This window comes from Pyrus communis, chromosome 3, assembly GCF_963583255.1.
Source record: "Pyrus communis chromosome 3, drPyrComm1.1, whole genome shotgun sequence".
Lineage (NCBI taxonomy): Eukaryota > Viridiplantae > Streptophyta > Magnoliopsida > Rosales > Rosaceae > Pyrus > Pyrus communis.
This window is the reverse complement of record NC_084805.1, coordinates 20,192,647-20,209,054: the sequence shown is the minus strand read 5'-3', so window position 1 is coordinate 20,209,054 and position 16,408 is coordinate 20,192,647. Positions and strand designations below refer to the sequence as shown.

The 16,408-nt window shown below is 35.5% G+C and overlaps 1 protein-coding gene across 1 annotated transcript; it reads left to right on the top strand.

Annotated features, from left to right (window-relative positions):
• Positions 1 to 5,548: 5,548 nt before the first annotated feature.
• Positions 5,549 to 7,379, top strand: LOC137730138 (transcription factor MYB30-like). Its single transcript, XM_068469201.1, has 3 exons — positions 5,549 to 5,857; positions 6,064 to 6,193; positions 6,773 to 7,379. Exons 1-3 carry the CDS (start codon positions 5,725 to 5,727, stop codon positions 7,311 to 7,313), a joined length of 804 nt encoding a protein of 267 aa, XP_068325302.1. The 5' UTR covers positions 5,549 to 5,724; the 3' UTR covers positions 7,314 to 7,379.
• The last annotated feature ends 9,029 nt before the right edge of the window (positions 7,380 to 16,408 follow it).

Here is a 16,408-nt window from a genome sequence, read left to right as displayed (position 1 = left end):
AACGGTTTAAATCTTAGAAAAATACTGTGAACTCAAATATGTAATCAGCTTGCGGTTTTTAGTTACTAATTAATTAGCATTTGAGTGCTCAAATAAAAAATAAAAAAATAGCATACATATATATTGAAAAGTATGAATGAGGATCCTCTTTGTAAGCATTGTGAGAATCTTTCAATTATATTAGCTCATCATATATCGTGCAACTAGAAATCATTGTAAATCTTTTTATTTAAAATTAAATATAAATAGTACCTGACGAAAATTGATCGCATAATGTATGATGAATGAATGTAATTGAAAGATTTCCGAAATCCTCACAAAAAGAATCTAAAGAGGATCCTCAACCGAAAAGTATGTTCAGCTACTCGATCGCTCTGTTACATAGAATTACTATATCCAATTGCCGATCGGTAAAGTGATTGACGAACTTTACGTTTTCGAGCCTGTAGGTTGAAACTACTTTAGGGGCTTCTAGGGCATCCTCCTCAATTCAAAAGCTGGATATGTATTATATGTATGAAGAAATTTTACGACACATCAGAAGTCAAGTCTCAATATTTTATTACTCGGTAACTCAAACATATATCTTAGGTCTCAATACAATTAACCATGAAACAGTTTCCAACGTTTAACACATATATAATAATGTGATAAATAAAGCGAGAAGATGAGAGATTGAAACTGGCTGCCTTGCCGCTTTTTCTTTGGGAGTAAAGTTGAAGTAATTTTTGTGTAGTGTAGGACCGATCATATATATGTGCACGAGTTGATTGAATCATATTCCCACCTAACTTATCATAAAAATAAAAATAAATTAAATATTCATCTTTTGCTTATCCAATTTTATGGCACTTCAACCGTAAGCATATCAAAGCATGGACTTTTTTATTTGCTTTTGGAGTAGGGATGGTAATTACAATTGGCATGATTTTCAGATGTCCAGTTATATGGTTAATGTAAAATAGTTTCATATCGGAAAAATATAACTAAATAACATACATCTTAATTATATGTGGGGTATAACTTTTTAATATTACCAAGGCTTTTGTGCTAAAACATCACATCTAACAATAAGTGATTAAATTAAAAACAATATCGATGATATTGACTCTGAATATATTAAGCCTAAAAATGTCAATTGTGAGAATTTTTCTTTTAATAAGTAAAATTGAAGATTAGCTATATTAAAACATCTGAGAAGAACGCAAAATGTCACCCTCAAAATCCTAAGAAGAATAGTCCTACATGCACAGTCTATGGTCAGTAACACGATACGTTGAAACAAGTTTGAAAAGTATCTTTTTACTTTGTATTTCGAATTACGTATGCATTAACTGATTTTTAAAGTTTTTGTCTCATGCAGGAAAAAAAGAAATAGTTAGTGTAACTTTGACTGTATTGACATCATTCAATTACTAATCGGAAAAGTAATAGTCTATTACAAATAGGCGCACAACTTAATCCATGGTCCATTACTAATCGGGAAACCATAAAAAACTCAACTTGCGCGGGGCGTCGTCCCCCCACCCCTGCCCTTTTCCATACTCCAGTTTTTTCTCCCATTGCCAGCTACATTAATAGAATTATTTTTATTTTTTTTTATTTTTTATTTCTTAGAATAAGAAAAAGATTTCAAATTGAATTACGTTCCTTAGTTTTATTTTTGAGGTGTGGTTTTGCAATAGTAGTCAAGATGAAGAGAGATTTTTTAATGTGCCTAGAACACGGTATGATAAACATATGTCTCTATACAAGTTGTAAGATTCTTTTGTTAAAAAATTAATAACATAAAAAAGAAAATCTTCCACCACTTACATAATAACACGTGGTGTACCATTTGTGTCACGGGCACAATGAAAATTTTCTCCGGGTTGACACCCTAGTTCAAGAATTTGGATGGAGAGCTACATTTACTATTGTAGATATGTAAAAAATGTGAGAAAATTTTAATTTGGTAATTAAAAACAGCTTTTTATATATAATTATTAAGAACATAATCTTCTCAAGGTTTTGATCTAAAGGATCATTTCTGGGTTCATTATTTTTGGCACAATTGGTGCTTTTACAGGACCAAAAAGGGTATAAGTTTCAAACCTTATGAAAATAAACCAAGAATTAAACACTATTTACAAAACTTGATCAATAAGTAGGCACTATTCATGAAACTAAACTAATAAGTAGACACTATTTATGAAACTGGACTAATAAGTAGACACTATTTATGAAGAGAAACCGAGAATTAGACACTATTTTCAAAACTAAACCAATAGGTGGAAATTATTTATGAAACTAGACTAGGAACTAGACAATATTTATGAAATATGACTAAGGACTAGACACTATTTATGAAAGTGGACTAATAACTAGACACTATTTATGAAACCTGACCAAGACAGAGATACTATTTATGAAACTATACCAATTACTATACATTATTTATGAAACAGGACCCAATAACTAGGCACTATGTATGAAACATGACCAATAACTAAGCACTATGTATGAAACATGACCAAGGACTAGGCATTATTTATGAAAGTGGATCAAGAACTAGACATTATTTATGAAATTAGACCAATAAATAGTATAGTCCTGTTTATTTTCATAAATAGTGTGTCCAATTTCATAAATAATGTTCAGTTTCATAAATAGTATCCGTAATAGATGCACGGGGCCCGCACGTCAGTTTATTTTTTTAATTTTGTCATTTTCACTAAAATTTAGTTCTTTTGTCCCTTTCATTAAAATTTATGGGTTTTCATTAAAATTTAATTCTTTTTCATTAAATAAAGTTATAGTATGATTTTTTTTGTTAAAATAAATTTAGCCCAAATTTTTTTCATGAAAGTTCTTTTTTTTTAATTGTGTTCCTTTAGACTTAATCAGCACTTCTTTATCCACATGATGACCGGATTCGCCACTAACTCTCCTACTTTTCTTCAGTTCAATTAGTGATATCATCGGTGGAACTTAGGGGTCCCCAGTTCAAAGTCGGCAAAAATATTTTAATCCTTTGTGTTTGAACATTTTACACACCAGATAATGATCGACATAGAAAAATAGGGTGATATACGACTGATGAAGAAGGTGGTGAACTCAGTGGCATTTCCATGCCCTACTAGTTAATTTATAGTTTCACTTGTAATTGGTTTGAGAGTTTTCTATGTTTAATTGGTTGTACAAGTATTTGATGTGATTTTCTTAATATTCTCATAAACTGTGAACTTGGATCTGAACAGAACTTGGTTTTAACTCGGGAGTCCAAACCACACACGTTTGACGTTTGTCTGGGTTGAACTTGGGTGCATGCTTACAACAATATAGAGAACAGAACATTTTGTCGGAGGCTTGTTTCTAATGTGAATGCCGTATTGAGCACGTTTTACTGTCATGACTCGTATAGATTTCAAGATGTTACATTTATGTCTGAATGCCTATCATTTTTTGTTTGTGATTTACTAATTCACGGGATTTAATATGCATACTGAGCTTCATTGCGTGAAAGAATTGATTAAAAAAAATAAGTATTATCATGCTCTAAATATAACAATTTATTTTCTCAAATAAATTGTATCTGGTGAGCTTAAACTTTAAAAGAATATATAGTTTTGAAGTTTGTCCGTACAAGTTCAAGAAAACTAGTCCTCTTTCTTGACCACCAAAGCATTGATGCTGTAACTTGAAACAACGCCAGAAAAAGGCTGGCCTTGCCTCTTTTTTTTTTGTCCCTATTCATACATATTTGTCATGTACAAAAAAGCCAGAAGCAAAACTAAACGGTAAACCCACTAAGGCATAGTAGTCTAATCTCCCGGGCTGCATGTAAATATTAATGAATGTATAACACATCAGAATTAAATTACAGAAAGATACTCATCACCAATCAAGTGTTAGGGTCGATAGAGATGACTTAGGTGCAATATACCAATTGAGGTCAAGGTTTTTTCCCCTTCAAAACGGTATTTTAGATGTTTATTACGATTTTTCTACAACACAAAAAAATTTAAATCCAAACTAATGTTAACTATGACTTCCTTAAGAAAAATTCCAATACCAAAGATTTGACTTATTATGTTCTAAGTTTGCAAAAGCATATGTTGACATGTATATTTCCCTAAAAATGTATTGAAATTAAGATAATAAGAATTTGTCTCAATAAATATATTGGATCATGAATTGGATTCGCCAGTATTTGTGTTTTTTGTTGTAGAATGTGAATTAATATCTTAGAATCTCCAAGTGAGAGGGGTGGGCACGGTGCGGTTCCACCTCTAAATCGGAACCGAAACTGGAAAATATCAATGGTTCGATTCGGTGCAGTTTCGTTTAAATTTATTACTAGAACCGTACGGTTTGGTTTACACTGATTCCAATTTGGTTCTTGCCGATTTACGGTTCCGAATACTAAATTATTTGAACACCAAATCATCATGCATTCAAATTATTTATGGCACAAATCCTCAAGAATTGTACAGTACGTTTTCACAAAGGGATTCGGCCAAATGGAAGAATAACTACCTAATTTCCATTTGGACTGTCCCTCAAACTGATCCACAAGCAGCATCCACATAAATTTTTTTTATTGTTCTTTTGTCAAGAAATTGGCATAAAGTTTATGTAAAAAACCTAGGAAAAGCGATGAAACAAAATGTTCTTCAACTGACATGAGATCACATATCCTAGCAACAGGACAGCATAGCAATAGATGCACCGCACCACCCCTTTCCTCTACTCATAGAACACTAAACCAAAGCAATGAGACTCGTCTTGGGAGAATTCTCAATATGAGGTAGCCACTGATATTGGTTTATGTAGAATAGAATGCAGACTTTCCTTTTTTCCAAATGGCAGTGACAACTAAAAAAGTGCAACCAAATGGGGTTGGCTATGTGAAATTGAAATGGGGAAATGGGGATGTGAGGCCGTGAGTGAGGTGAGAGGGTGGGGTGAGTGAGCTCTCATTGGGATGGGATCCATTGCTTTGCAACTTGGTGAAACTAATTTTTCAACCTATTATATACCATGACATGTGTGTATATATAATATTTATTTATTTATTATTAATAAACGATTCGGTTTGGTTCGGCCGGTTCTTGTTCATTCGAAATCGGAACCGGAACCGGTTTGAACGGTCTGGTTCAGTTTTTAACTCAAAGTTGACTTTTCTGGTCAACACGGTTCTTTTTTGTTTATTTTCATACGATTTGATGCGGTTTTGTGGTTTTTATGCCCACCCCTATGTGAGATGTTTTAGATGCTTAGTTACTGTGCAAATGTTAAAAAAAAAAATGGTGTTGAATATTCAAGAGCAAATATGAGAGAAGCATGTATAAATCCCCACGTTTTAGTTCGACTAATAAAAAACAAAAAGTCATATACGTCACTGCACCCCACAAATACATGAGAGAAAAAGAGATTTCAAATTATGCATGTCTGTATACTTTGGACTATTTCGTACAAGGCCAAAGCTAGCCAGCACGCACATGCATGTATATAAATAGACTTGGGAGTCTTCACAATCTTAGACCTTGCCATTGTTTATAAGTTTATAGCAGCAGCCTAAGCAGAAGGAGAAGGAGAAGAAGAACCAGCTCAAAGTAACACTCTTACGATATCGCCTCAGCCTCGGACCTAGGCCAAGTGATTGGTTTCGTGAGTGTGCCACTAATTTAGGCCCGAACAGAGAGTTTTTAATCACTTTCTGATCAAATTCGAAAGAGAAAAATGGTTAGAGCTCCTTGCTGCCAGAAGATGGGGTTGAAGAAAGGGCCTTGGACTGCAGAAGAAGATCACATACTCGTCACTTACATTCAGCAGCATGGCCATGGAAACTGGAGAGCTCTCCCAAAACTAGCTGGTAATTACTGATTAGACCTTGCTTTATCAACTGCTAATCTACTAATGCAAACAAAAAATGGCTTCTTGGGTTCTTCCAAATTAAGTTCTTAAAGGACATTTTGGAGAAGAAATTTATATATATACACACACACACACACGTACATACATACTAGAAACTAGAAAGTTTTGAGCTTTTGATTGACCTTGAGTGTTTCTTTTTTCTAGGTTTGTTACGGTGTGGAAAGAGTTGTAGACTCAGATGGACAAACTATTTGAGGCCAGATATCAAAAGAGGGAATTTTAGCAGGGAAGAAGAAGACGCCATCCTCAACTTACATCAAATGTTAGGAAATAGGTATGTAGTACGTAGTTCCATTTCCTTTTCGATTTTTCTGCAAATTTGAACTGCAGGTTAACGCAGTACTAACAGTTAGATCTTTAATTTCATCATTCTCCGCTAGAGTAAAAGACCATATTAAGTTATTGAGAGGTATTCATTTTCCTAAGTATTGCATGTTTACGCAATTATAATTGTTAGGTCGATAACTTCACCTTTCTCGTGAATTATAAATCATTAAAACGTGTTTGTATTGAATACGAATTCATACTATCGACAAACTCTTTTTTTTTCTTCTTAATTTCTAAATGGAAGATCACATCATACCAATGAAGAACATTGTTGCATGTGGGGACTAGATGACAATCTAGCTAGTCGACTAGTGAAACATGTGGGGACTGAAAAAAGATTCCTTACATTACTTTTTCATGCACTACCTAAAACCCAAGAAATAAAAATGAAAAACACGATTTTCAAGCATTTAAAGTACTACGCAACATTTTTTGCACTCTTGCGTAGTGCTCACAATGATTCATGTGACACAACAGAACAGATTTGATATCCCTAAATCTGATTTCCTTATTGTTTTTTTCTCAGATGGTCACAAATCGCAGCGAGATTGCCTGGTCGCACAGACAATGAAATAAAAAATGTATGGCACACCCATTTAAAAAAAAGGCTGAAATCGAACCAAACCGAATCAGATTCTAGGGCACATTTCTACCCTAGAAAAACGGAGCAAGAGCTAGAGCCCATTGATGATTCTTCACATTGTGCAAAATCTGATAGCTTGGATTGTGTGCCTGTTTCGCCGGCTCGATGTACTTCAAGTAACACGTCATTTGTCACGACCAACGAGGACAACAACAACAACATTAGTAACAATGTATGCGTGACATTTGACGATTACCAAGCAAATTTACCAGAACCGGATGATAGTTTTTGGTCGGAAGTTTTGTCAACTGAGTATTATGAAGAGACGGTGAATGAGTTTCAGGCATTTGGTGGTGACCCACAAGTGAATATGGGGCCTACTGATGGTGGTTTTAGTTTAGACATGTACAATGACAACAACATGGACTTTTGGTTTAATATATTCTCAGGGGCTGAGGAAATTCCAGAATTGTTAGGATTTTGAAAGGTCAATAAGGAAGGCTGTTTTATAATTTTGTTTATGAAATTATGAGTTGGGAAATAGAATTTTGTGTTGTTGCTGTCCAATTCTTTGACCTTTTGAGATGAGGCCCCATCGTATTCATGGCGGCAAAAATTATATATATTTCTTGTTCAATTTTGCCGGAATAAATTGTCAATTTTGCCGGAATGAATTTACTTGGACAATTCAGATTAGTATTTGATTGGTAACGCAATCATTTGTTAATTTACAGCATAAATGAATTTCAGATAGGATGAGGATTTATGGTCAACCATCTAAATCTCACATCGAATAACTAAGAGATTTAGTGTCTGATTATAAGAAGTTATGTTATTCTTCATACTGTTAATTCTTCATACTGTTAATTCATTCTAGGAATTGGATCCGCTCCGGACTTTAGTGTCCGGAGCCTAAAGATCAATTCATCTGGGCCGCTGATTAGTGTGTAAAAAAAATCAGAGTCATTGGTTTTGTGTAATGGGCTAGGAAAATGAGTTAATGGGGACTGTTGGATTCAATTTGTGCGGCTCAAATGAATTGATCCTTAGGCTCTGGAAACTAAGGTTTGAAGTGGATCCAATTCCTTCATTCTATACTATAAAGTGAAATGTCGATTCCTTCCTGATATCAAAGTCATATTCACTTCTGTTGCCCAATACGTGTGCATGCATGGTTCATCCATGTTAGCCCAACGAGATACGTGCTCCTATATCCAGTGGCGAAGCCATGTGAGAGTGAGGAATGGCGGCCGCCACTCCCCTTGGCGGAAAACACCACTGGAGAGCTGGGTTCAGCCCCTCCCCTCGTCGAAAAACCGACTAGTGCAGCCCCTCTGTATCCGGTGTTCTATTTCTACTGCGTGCAGCAGCTGCAAATTTGAATTTTTTTTTTTTAAACATCCAAGCCAAAACGACGTCGTTTTAGTCCTGGTAAAAAAATTAAAAATTAAAAATAAAACGGTGCCGTTTTGGGTGTTTGAATAAAAATATATATATATATATATATATATATATATATATATATATCTATATGGGGGACCGTGTGTCCCCTTCCCTCAGTCCTTTCAGACCCGTGCCCCCTTTATTGTTTCAACCTTCCCATTCACCAATCAGAGAGAGAGAGAGAGAGCAACTTTGCCCTCTAAATCCAAGCAGCCAACACCCAATAGAACGGAAAAGTTAGGAAGGTTGATTCCCGTTGGCTTTTTGTAGCCATCACCAGCCACTCTTCAGCCACTGAAGTCTGAGCCACTAGCTTCCAGCCTTCAATCAAAGGTAAATTTTTTATTTCCTAAATTTATAATCCCTAACCCTAATTAATTATTTAATACGAATTTCGTTTAATTAGTATAGAATCATATGGTAATGCACTAATATGGTTATTGGTTATTGATTATTGATTTGATTATATGATATCGTGTGGACCTCTATTTTCAAGTCCTTGATATGCAACTAAAGGAATTGAATGAGCGTTTCAATGAGGTAAACATCAAGTTGCTTCTTTGTATGTCATGTTTGAGTCCGGTGAATAATTTTGCATCTTTTGACAAAGCAAAAATTGTTCGTTTAGCCCAACTTTATTCTCAAGATTTTGATCGTATGGACCTCATGAATCTTCCAATTCAACTTGACAATTACATTCATGATATGAAGATGCATAGTGAGTTTTCATCATTGAGAGGAATTAGTGATCTTGCAAAAGAGTTAGTGATGACCTGGAGGTGTGAAAGCTATATGTTAGTGTATAAGCTTTTTGCATTGGCTTTGGTGTTACCGGTTGCAATGGCTTCGGTGGAGAGAGCTTTTTCTGCTATGAAGATTGTGAAAACATCATTGCGTAACAAAATGAGAGATCAATGGTTGAGTGATAGCATGGTTGTTTACATTGAGAGAGATGTATTTGCTTTTATTGATAATGAGCCTATTATGCGATGTTTTCATGACATGAAACCTCGCTGGCAACAATTGTAATTTGTTTGAATTAATTAATTATGGAAGACATTACTGTATAAAAAGATTTAGTTGTTGTCATTTTTCATTAACCTTGCACTCTTTTAAGTTCGCCCCTTCCCCCGAGAAATCTTGACTTCGCCACTGCCTACATCCTAATATGTGTTGTCTACATATTAAACTTAAATGACCTCATGCGTGAGAAAACGTGTGAATAGTATAAAACCCACATCAAAAAATATAAGAGACCCAATATGTTTTTATAAGAAGTTGAGTTGCTCTCTATATCATCATTTGACTTTTTTATTTTCTGATATATGAGATGCGCTATATCTCATACCCATGAATCGATAATTAGTGGAAACAAGGAAAAGAAACTACTTACCTAAATGTATCTAGTCTTCTGCAAGAATAGATCATAGCACATAATAAAGTTTTGAACGAAAACAAATATGATTTTGCGTTTTTATGATTTGAAAATGAGTTTGGTCGTTTAATATGAGAATGATAAAACATTGAAAATGTGCGCGTCTGGTACCAATATGTAACATGTTAAAAAAATTAGTATAAGTTCATGTTTGGTAGTTATGGTGGTGGAGATGGTGGTGGTGGTTATGGTTGTGGTGGGTAGAGATGGTGTTGGTAGCAATGGTGGTTGGAGTGTTGGTAGTACTGAGGGTAATGGGTGGAGATAGTGGAGGTGGTGGTAGTGGCAACGGTGCGATGGTGGAGGTGGTGATGACCATGGTGATAGGGGTGATGAGGTGGATAATATGGTGGTGGTGGTGGTAGCAGTAATGGCGGCGAAGGTGCAGGTGGTGATGGTCATGGTGACATAGCGGCAGTGATTTGGGTTGTAGCGATGGTGAGACGTTAGTGGTGGACATGGTGGCGAGAGTGATGACGATAGAGGATATGGCAGTGGTTGCAATGGTGGTGGTGTCAAAGATGTTGGATGTGGTGGTGATGATGGTGAGACAGTGGAGAATGTTGTGGTAGTGGTGTAGCAATGAGGTAGTGATGGCATATATGATTTTATTTTTTATTAAGACCTATGTGCGGTGGAGGTGTGTGATTGAAGAAACACAGAGATAAATCAAGCTTTATTGGTTAAAGTTGGATGGATAATTCATGTTAAGGATACATGTCTTTGTGCAAAAATCTACTAGGCAAAATACTTGTAAGGAAGTTCTATTTTGAATACCAAAACTACATGAGGTTTGACTGATCCTACACTTACAAATAATTTTGTATGAAACTAATTTGTTACGCAAAAGTATGAAATAGAGAATTAAGACAGGTGATGGTGTAAGTTTTGAAAACACCCTTTGGTGTTTAGTGCTTAACTTTCCTAAGGAGGATTTCTTAAAACTTAAGAGGACTACCAACTGGGCTTTCATTTTCTCACAGCTAGTCTAAGTAATTTTTTTTTTTTTTTTTTTTGTTTTTGTTTTTGTATGTGTGTGTGTGTGTGTTAAATACAACTGAATTAAAGAGAGGTCACTTAGTACTACAATTTAGTGGTATTTCTTTTTACTTGTACATGAGAAGTTTCAAGTTCGGTTCTCGTCAAAGGCGAATTTGAACCATATTATAGTTAACCATTATGAGGCTAAACTCACCCATCTTCTTTAGTGTACATAACATCATTTGTTTGAAATAAAAAAGTGAATTAGATAGAGAATAGGAAATTTGTTTAGGGGTTTTAAGTAACTTCACATTTCGTCATATGTCAATGAATATTTTATTTTGAGTGGTATCACGCCTACCCCATTGTCTTATTTTCCCATCCCATTTTATTTTTTCACCCACCAAAACTGTTAAAAGAAGAAAACACTCTTTTGTCATCCACCATCATTCCTAAAATACCATAATGTGATTTCAACCCTCGACACCCCTACTCCACTGGAGTGCCGCACCAACTCCCAACACCCAACCTAGGTCCCCCAACCATCGGAACGCCACCATGACAGCAAAACCGCCTTACCACCCATCTTCTTGTTCCTTGCATAGTCTAGATATTATATTTTTCCTATGAATTTCAAGTATTGCAGATTGCAATGGAATTCAATGGGTGGGTTATGTATTTAAAGTTTTAGAAAGAAGGGAAATGAGAGAGATGGGAGCTGAGGTTTAGGTTGGGATTAGAACCAAAGAAGGGGCTGGAAGGACAGAGAGTTTTAAGCTATGGATGTTATGAAGCAGTGATGGTGATATATGATCGGTTGATTCGTATTTGATTAGATCCCTGTAATTAGGGTTTTGGAGAAAGAAAAAATGGAAGTAGAAATACTTGTTTACAAGAGATGGGATTTCGTTGTAGAAATGCACAATAATTAAATTGAAAGAGATAAGAAATTTTTTTTCTATTATAGAGATGGTGAATGGGCATAAGGAAATGGGCAATCCGGCAATGTGTAGTGGGCATAAGGAAATTGGCAATCTGCATCACATTTTTGTTTTGGTCCTTACATGTCATTTTATAAGAGGGTAAAATTGACATTAAAATTTATATTAAAATGTGGTTGGGAAAATAAGACAATGGGATGAGTTTATCAGCACTTTTTATTTTTATAGGTCAATAATACTTGCTAAAAGTTAATGTTTCGTTTGCCTCTTCCCTTTGAATAAGAGCTCGTTTGGATGTAATTTTAAAATGATTGAAAGCGCTTTTAGTAAAAATGTTTTTAGAACAAATCCTTAGTAAATATAAATGCAAGTAAATCCTGAAAAAAAAAAAAAAATCTTAAAGTGCTTCTTGAAAGAAGCACAAAAGTGATGCTTCTTGCAGAAAGCACTTTAAGTGATTTTGGAACCCAAAAACATTTTCTCTAAAAGTATTTTCAGTTATTTTAAAAGCACATCCAAACGAGCCCTAAAATGTTAAACTATATATTTAATCATATTTAATCCTAATATCGAAATACAATTATACCTCAAGTGAAATACATAAAAAATAAAAATAAAAAATAAAAACCAACAACAACAAAGCTTTAGCATGTGACTTTGTTTGCCCAAATTTTAGGTCCTGATGTTTCCATCCATCATATTCCTCATTTTATCATCAAATAAAATTGACTTATTGGATCAAAACCTCCTATAAATTCGACAACTAAGGACGAGATCATCCTAAAATTTTATGTTCAAAACTTAGGACACATATTGGGTGGCCATTGTGTGTTCTCCTTTAATACGGTCCCCTTAACCAAGCTTGAGCATTTTAAAGCTTAGTTGTGTTAGACCATCTCCAACTGAATGAGGACTAGAGGGCTCGTTTTAGTCATCTGGTCCTCCAAGAAATTAATATTTTAATGAACAGTGCAGGGCCATATTGTGACATTCACATCGCCCAGGGGAGTGATCTTTATATGTATATTTCCATCTCTACCTAGCACGAGGTCTTTTGGGAGCACACTGGCTTCGGGTTCCGTTGGAACTCCGAAGTTAAGCGAGTAACGCACGAAAGCACTCTCATGATGGGTGACCCACTGGGAAGTTCTCGTGTGAGTTCCCAGAAACAAAACCGTGAGGGTGTGCTGGGGGGCCCAAAGCGGACAATATCGTGCTACGGTGGAGTCGGGCTCGGGAAGTGGTCCTGCCCGGGCCGGAATGTGACAATTTGGTATCAGAGTCTAACCTTGGTCGTGGTGTGCCGACGAGGACGTCGAGCCCCTAAGGGGGGTGGATTGTGACATCCCACATCGCCTAGGGAAGTGATCCTTATATGTATATTTCCATCTCTACCTAACACGAGGCCTTTTGGGAGCTCACTAGCTTTGGGTTCCGTTGGAACTCCGAAGTTAAGCAAGTAACGCATGAGAGCACTCCCATGATAGGTGACCCACTAGGAAGTTCTCGTGTAAGGGGGGTGGATTGTGACATCCCACATCGCCTAGGGAAGTGATCCTTATATGTATATTTCCATCTCTACCTAACACGAGGCCTTTTGGGAGCTCACTAGCTTTGGGTTCCGTTGGAACTCCGAAGTTAAGCAAGTAACGCACGAGAGCACTCCCATGATAGGTGACTCACTAGGAAGTTCTCGTGTGAGTTCCCAGAAACAAAACTGTGAGGGTGTGCTGGGGGCCCAAAGCGGACAATATCGTGCTACAGTGGAGTTAGGCACGGGAAGTGGTCCCGCCTGGGCCGGGATGTGACACATATTTTTTACCGTCTCCAACCGAAGGTTAGGCCAAACATAGCATTGTCACAAAAAAACATATCCAATCGAGAGCCAAAGGGCCATAGGGCCAAACATAATTTATTATTTTAATTGAATTACTATGGTTACTTAAATTAAATTACCTCAATAATTTTATGTTATAGATTGTCAATAATTTTCATGTTGTTAAATGTTTTTAAAAATGTTGTTTAAGTTTCACATTGTCAAATTTTTTTTATGTTGTTTAATATTGTTTAATATTGTTTAATGTTGTTCCATGTTATTTAATGTAAAAAAAAAAAATCAAATATGATATCAGCAAGTGGCCCGGCCCGGTTGGCCCTTTGGCTCTTTTTTTTTCAATGGGGCCCATGAGCCCTTTGGCCTGGCCTTCGGTTGAAGATGGTTTTCAAACTATTTTCGGTCCTCTGGACTCTTCGGTTGGAGATGATCTTAGATGACTAGTATCAGAGTCAGTGTACTTTTCAAGTGGAATAGCAATGTTCAAAGTTATTAGTAGTTCATGACTTGAGAGAGTGGCAAACTTGCATACAAATCCTTTGGGGATTATTTAGGATTAATATTTTGTCCAGAAATTCTGGATTAAATAGGAGTGTGATATCCACATACCCTATTTTACTTCTCATACACCTTTTGATAATTTCTGTCCATTGATCTTCTTCAGTTCATCCGATCCGTCGGTTGAAAATTAAAAAGTAGTGTGAGAAGTGAAATAGGATGTGTAGATATCACAACCCATTAAATATTTCTCTATGCTCGTGTTAGACCCGACTATTATATGCACAAAAAACTGTTTTTTCTCGTCTACGCAAAGCGCACGTGTTCGCCGGATATTTGTTATTTTATGTTCTTAGTTCATGCACGCCTGCAAAGGAAGGAATATACAACAGGTAAGGCGATAACTCTAAATTTCATGTGAAAATATACTATTTGGTAATCATGTTCTTAAGTGGAGCCCATATTGTGGAGAAAATTTTCATTATGATCGGAACATAAGTGGTATATCACGTATTTTTATATAAGTGATAAAAAATTTTATGTTTTAAGTTATTAACTTTTTAACACATATATCTTACCATTTGTATAATAACACGTGATATATTACCTCGTGTTTCAATCACAATGAAACACCTCTTCATATTCAGAGAGAGGGAGAGAGTCATATATGATTTTTATAACATGAAAAGATTAATTGATGGGAATACTTTTGCTCAACTTTAAAGTGGACGGATTTTTCTAAGCATTAGATATTCAAATTGAGATTTTACACGTCATCACACAAGTTGGTTTGGAGATAAACTCCAAATTTCGTGTAAAAATCTACTTTTTGGTAAGGATAATGTTAAGGAGACTCAATTTGTAGACTAAATTTTGAAAACTAAAGAAAATGAAAGTTGATGATTGGTTTATTGCTTAAGTGTTGATAAACGTGCTCATTTCTATTGATGACACATCATTTAATTTGCAAATTTAATCTCTCTAACATTACTCTTTTGATAATCATGCTCTTAAGCGGAACTGATGATTGGTTTATTGTTTAAGCGTTGATAAATGTACTCATTTCTATTAGTGACACATCATTTAATTTGCAAATTTAATCTCTCTAGCATTACTCTTTTGATAATCATGCTCTTTAGCCGAGCTGATGATTGGTTTATTGCTTAAGCGTTGATAAATGTGCTCATTTCTATTGGTGATATATCATGTAATTTGCAAATTTAGTCTCTTTAACATTATTCTTTTGATAATCATGCTCTTAAGCAGAGCTATGCTGAGAGAGAGAGATAGAGAGAGAGAGAGAGAGAGAATATGATTATTATAACATGAGAAACGTACATTTGGCCTTGTTAATTGATGGGAATACTTTTCTTCATCTTTTAAAGTGGAGAGATTTTTCTAAGCATCAAGTATTCGAACGGCATTTTTGTATCACGTAATGCAAGTAAGGTGAGCTAATAGCTGTTACATTATTTTAAATTTTTAAATTTGTGTCTTGGATCAATTAACTAAATAACTAATCTAGCAATAATCAATATAAGTGTGAAGATGCACTCGATGGATGAAATATGCGGAATGAGTTGGAGATTTGATCAATTTTTTTGTTTTTGGTGTGAGTTGGAAATATGTACATGTATCATCTGATAAAGGAGGAACATTACTGTAGTTTGACATATTGTGGAGGATTCCAAGGCTGCTCCTCCTCGACATGACTGGAGTTTCTATTTCCCACACCCGTTGTCAAGGAAATAGTATTGCACATCGCCTTGCTCGCCATGCTCTTCGTATGGATTTGGTTACTTGCTCCTCGTTTGAGGAGCCCCCAGACTGAATGTAACTAATGGTGGCATTACTCTGCCGGCTTACTCTGTATTGGTTATTTTTGTCTATGAAAAATCATGCCGTTGCTTAAAAAAAGAAAAAGAAAAAGGAACATTACTGCAGATCTACATGGTATGATTTATTGAATGTTTAACATGTATCAAGAAAATCATGTTCACGGTTTGATCAGTTAACAGGTTAGGTATTTGATAACAAAAGATGATTACAACATGTACGACATGATTCATAATTTAAAATGCCCTAATTAACAGTTCTTCAAAAATCATTTTACGAAATATTACCGAACGGGCCCTTATTTTTAGTGTGTTCTCGGTTTTCACTTTTTTATATTATGTGCGACTTGGAAAACGAAAGTTTTCTTGGGGGTAAAATTGCAAATTTAAGATGGCGATGGGACGAAGTGTTTGTACCATTTTCGGTCAATTTTTCGGAGTTAAGATAGTTTGGTAGAATGCAACAAGAGGCTGATTCGAAGGTCCCAGCGATTTGTTTGAGTCACGTCCTGCAACAAGATTCAAGCGACTTTGGGTGAGTTGAAGGGTCTCATCTATCAGATTTCGAGACCGGAGTGCGATGTTTTGTGACATAGAAGCTGCAAATTGTAA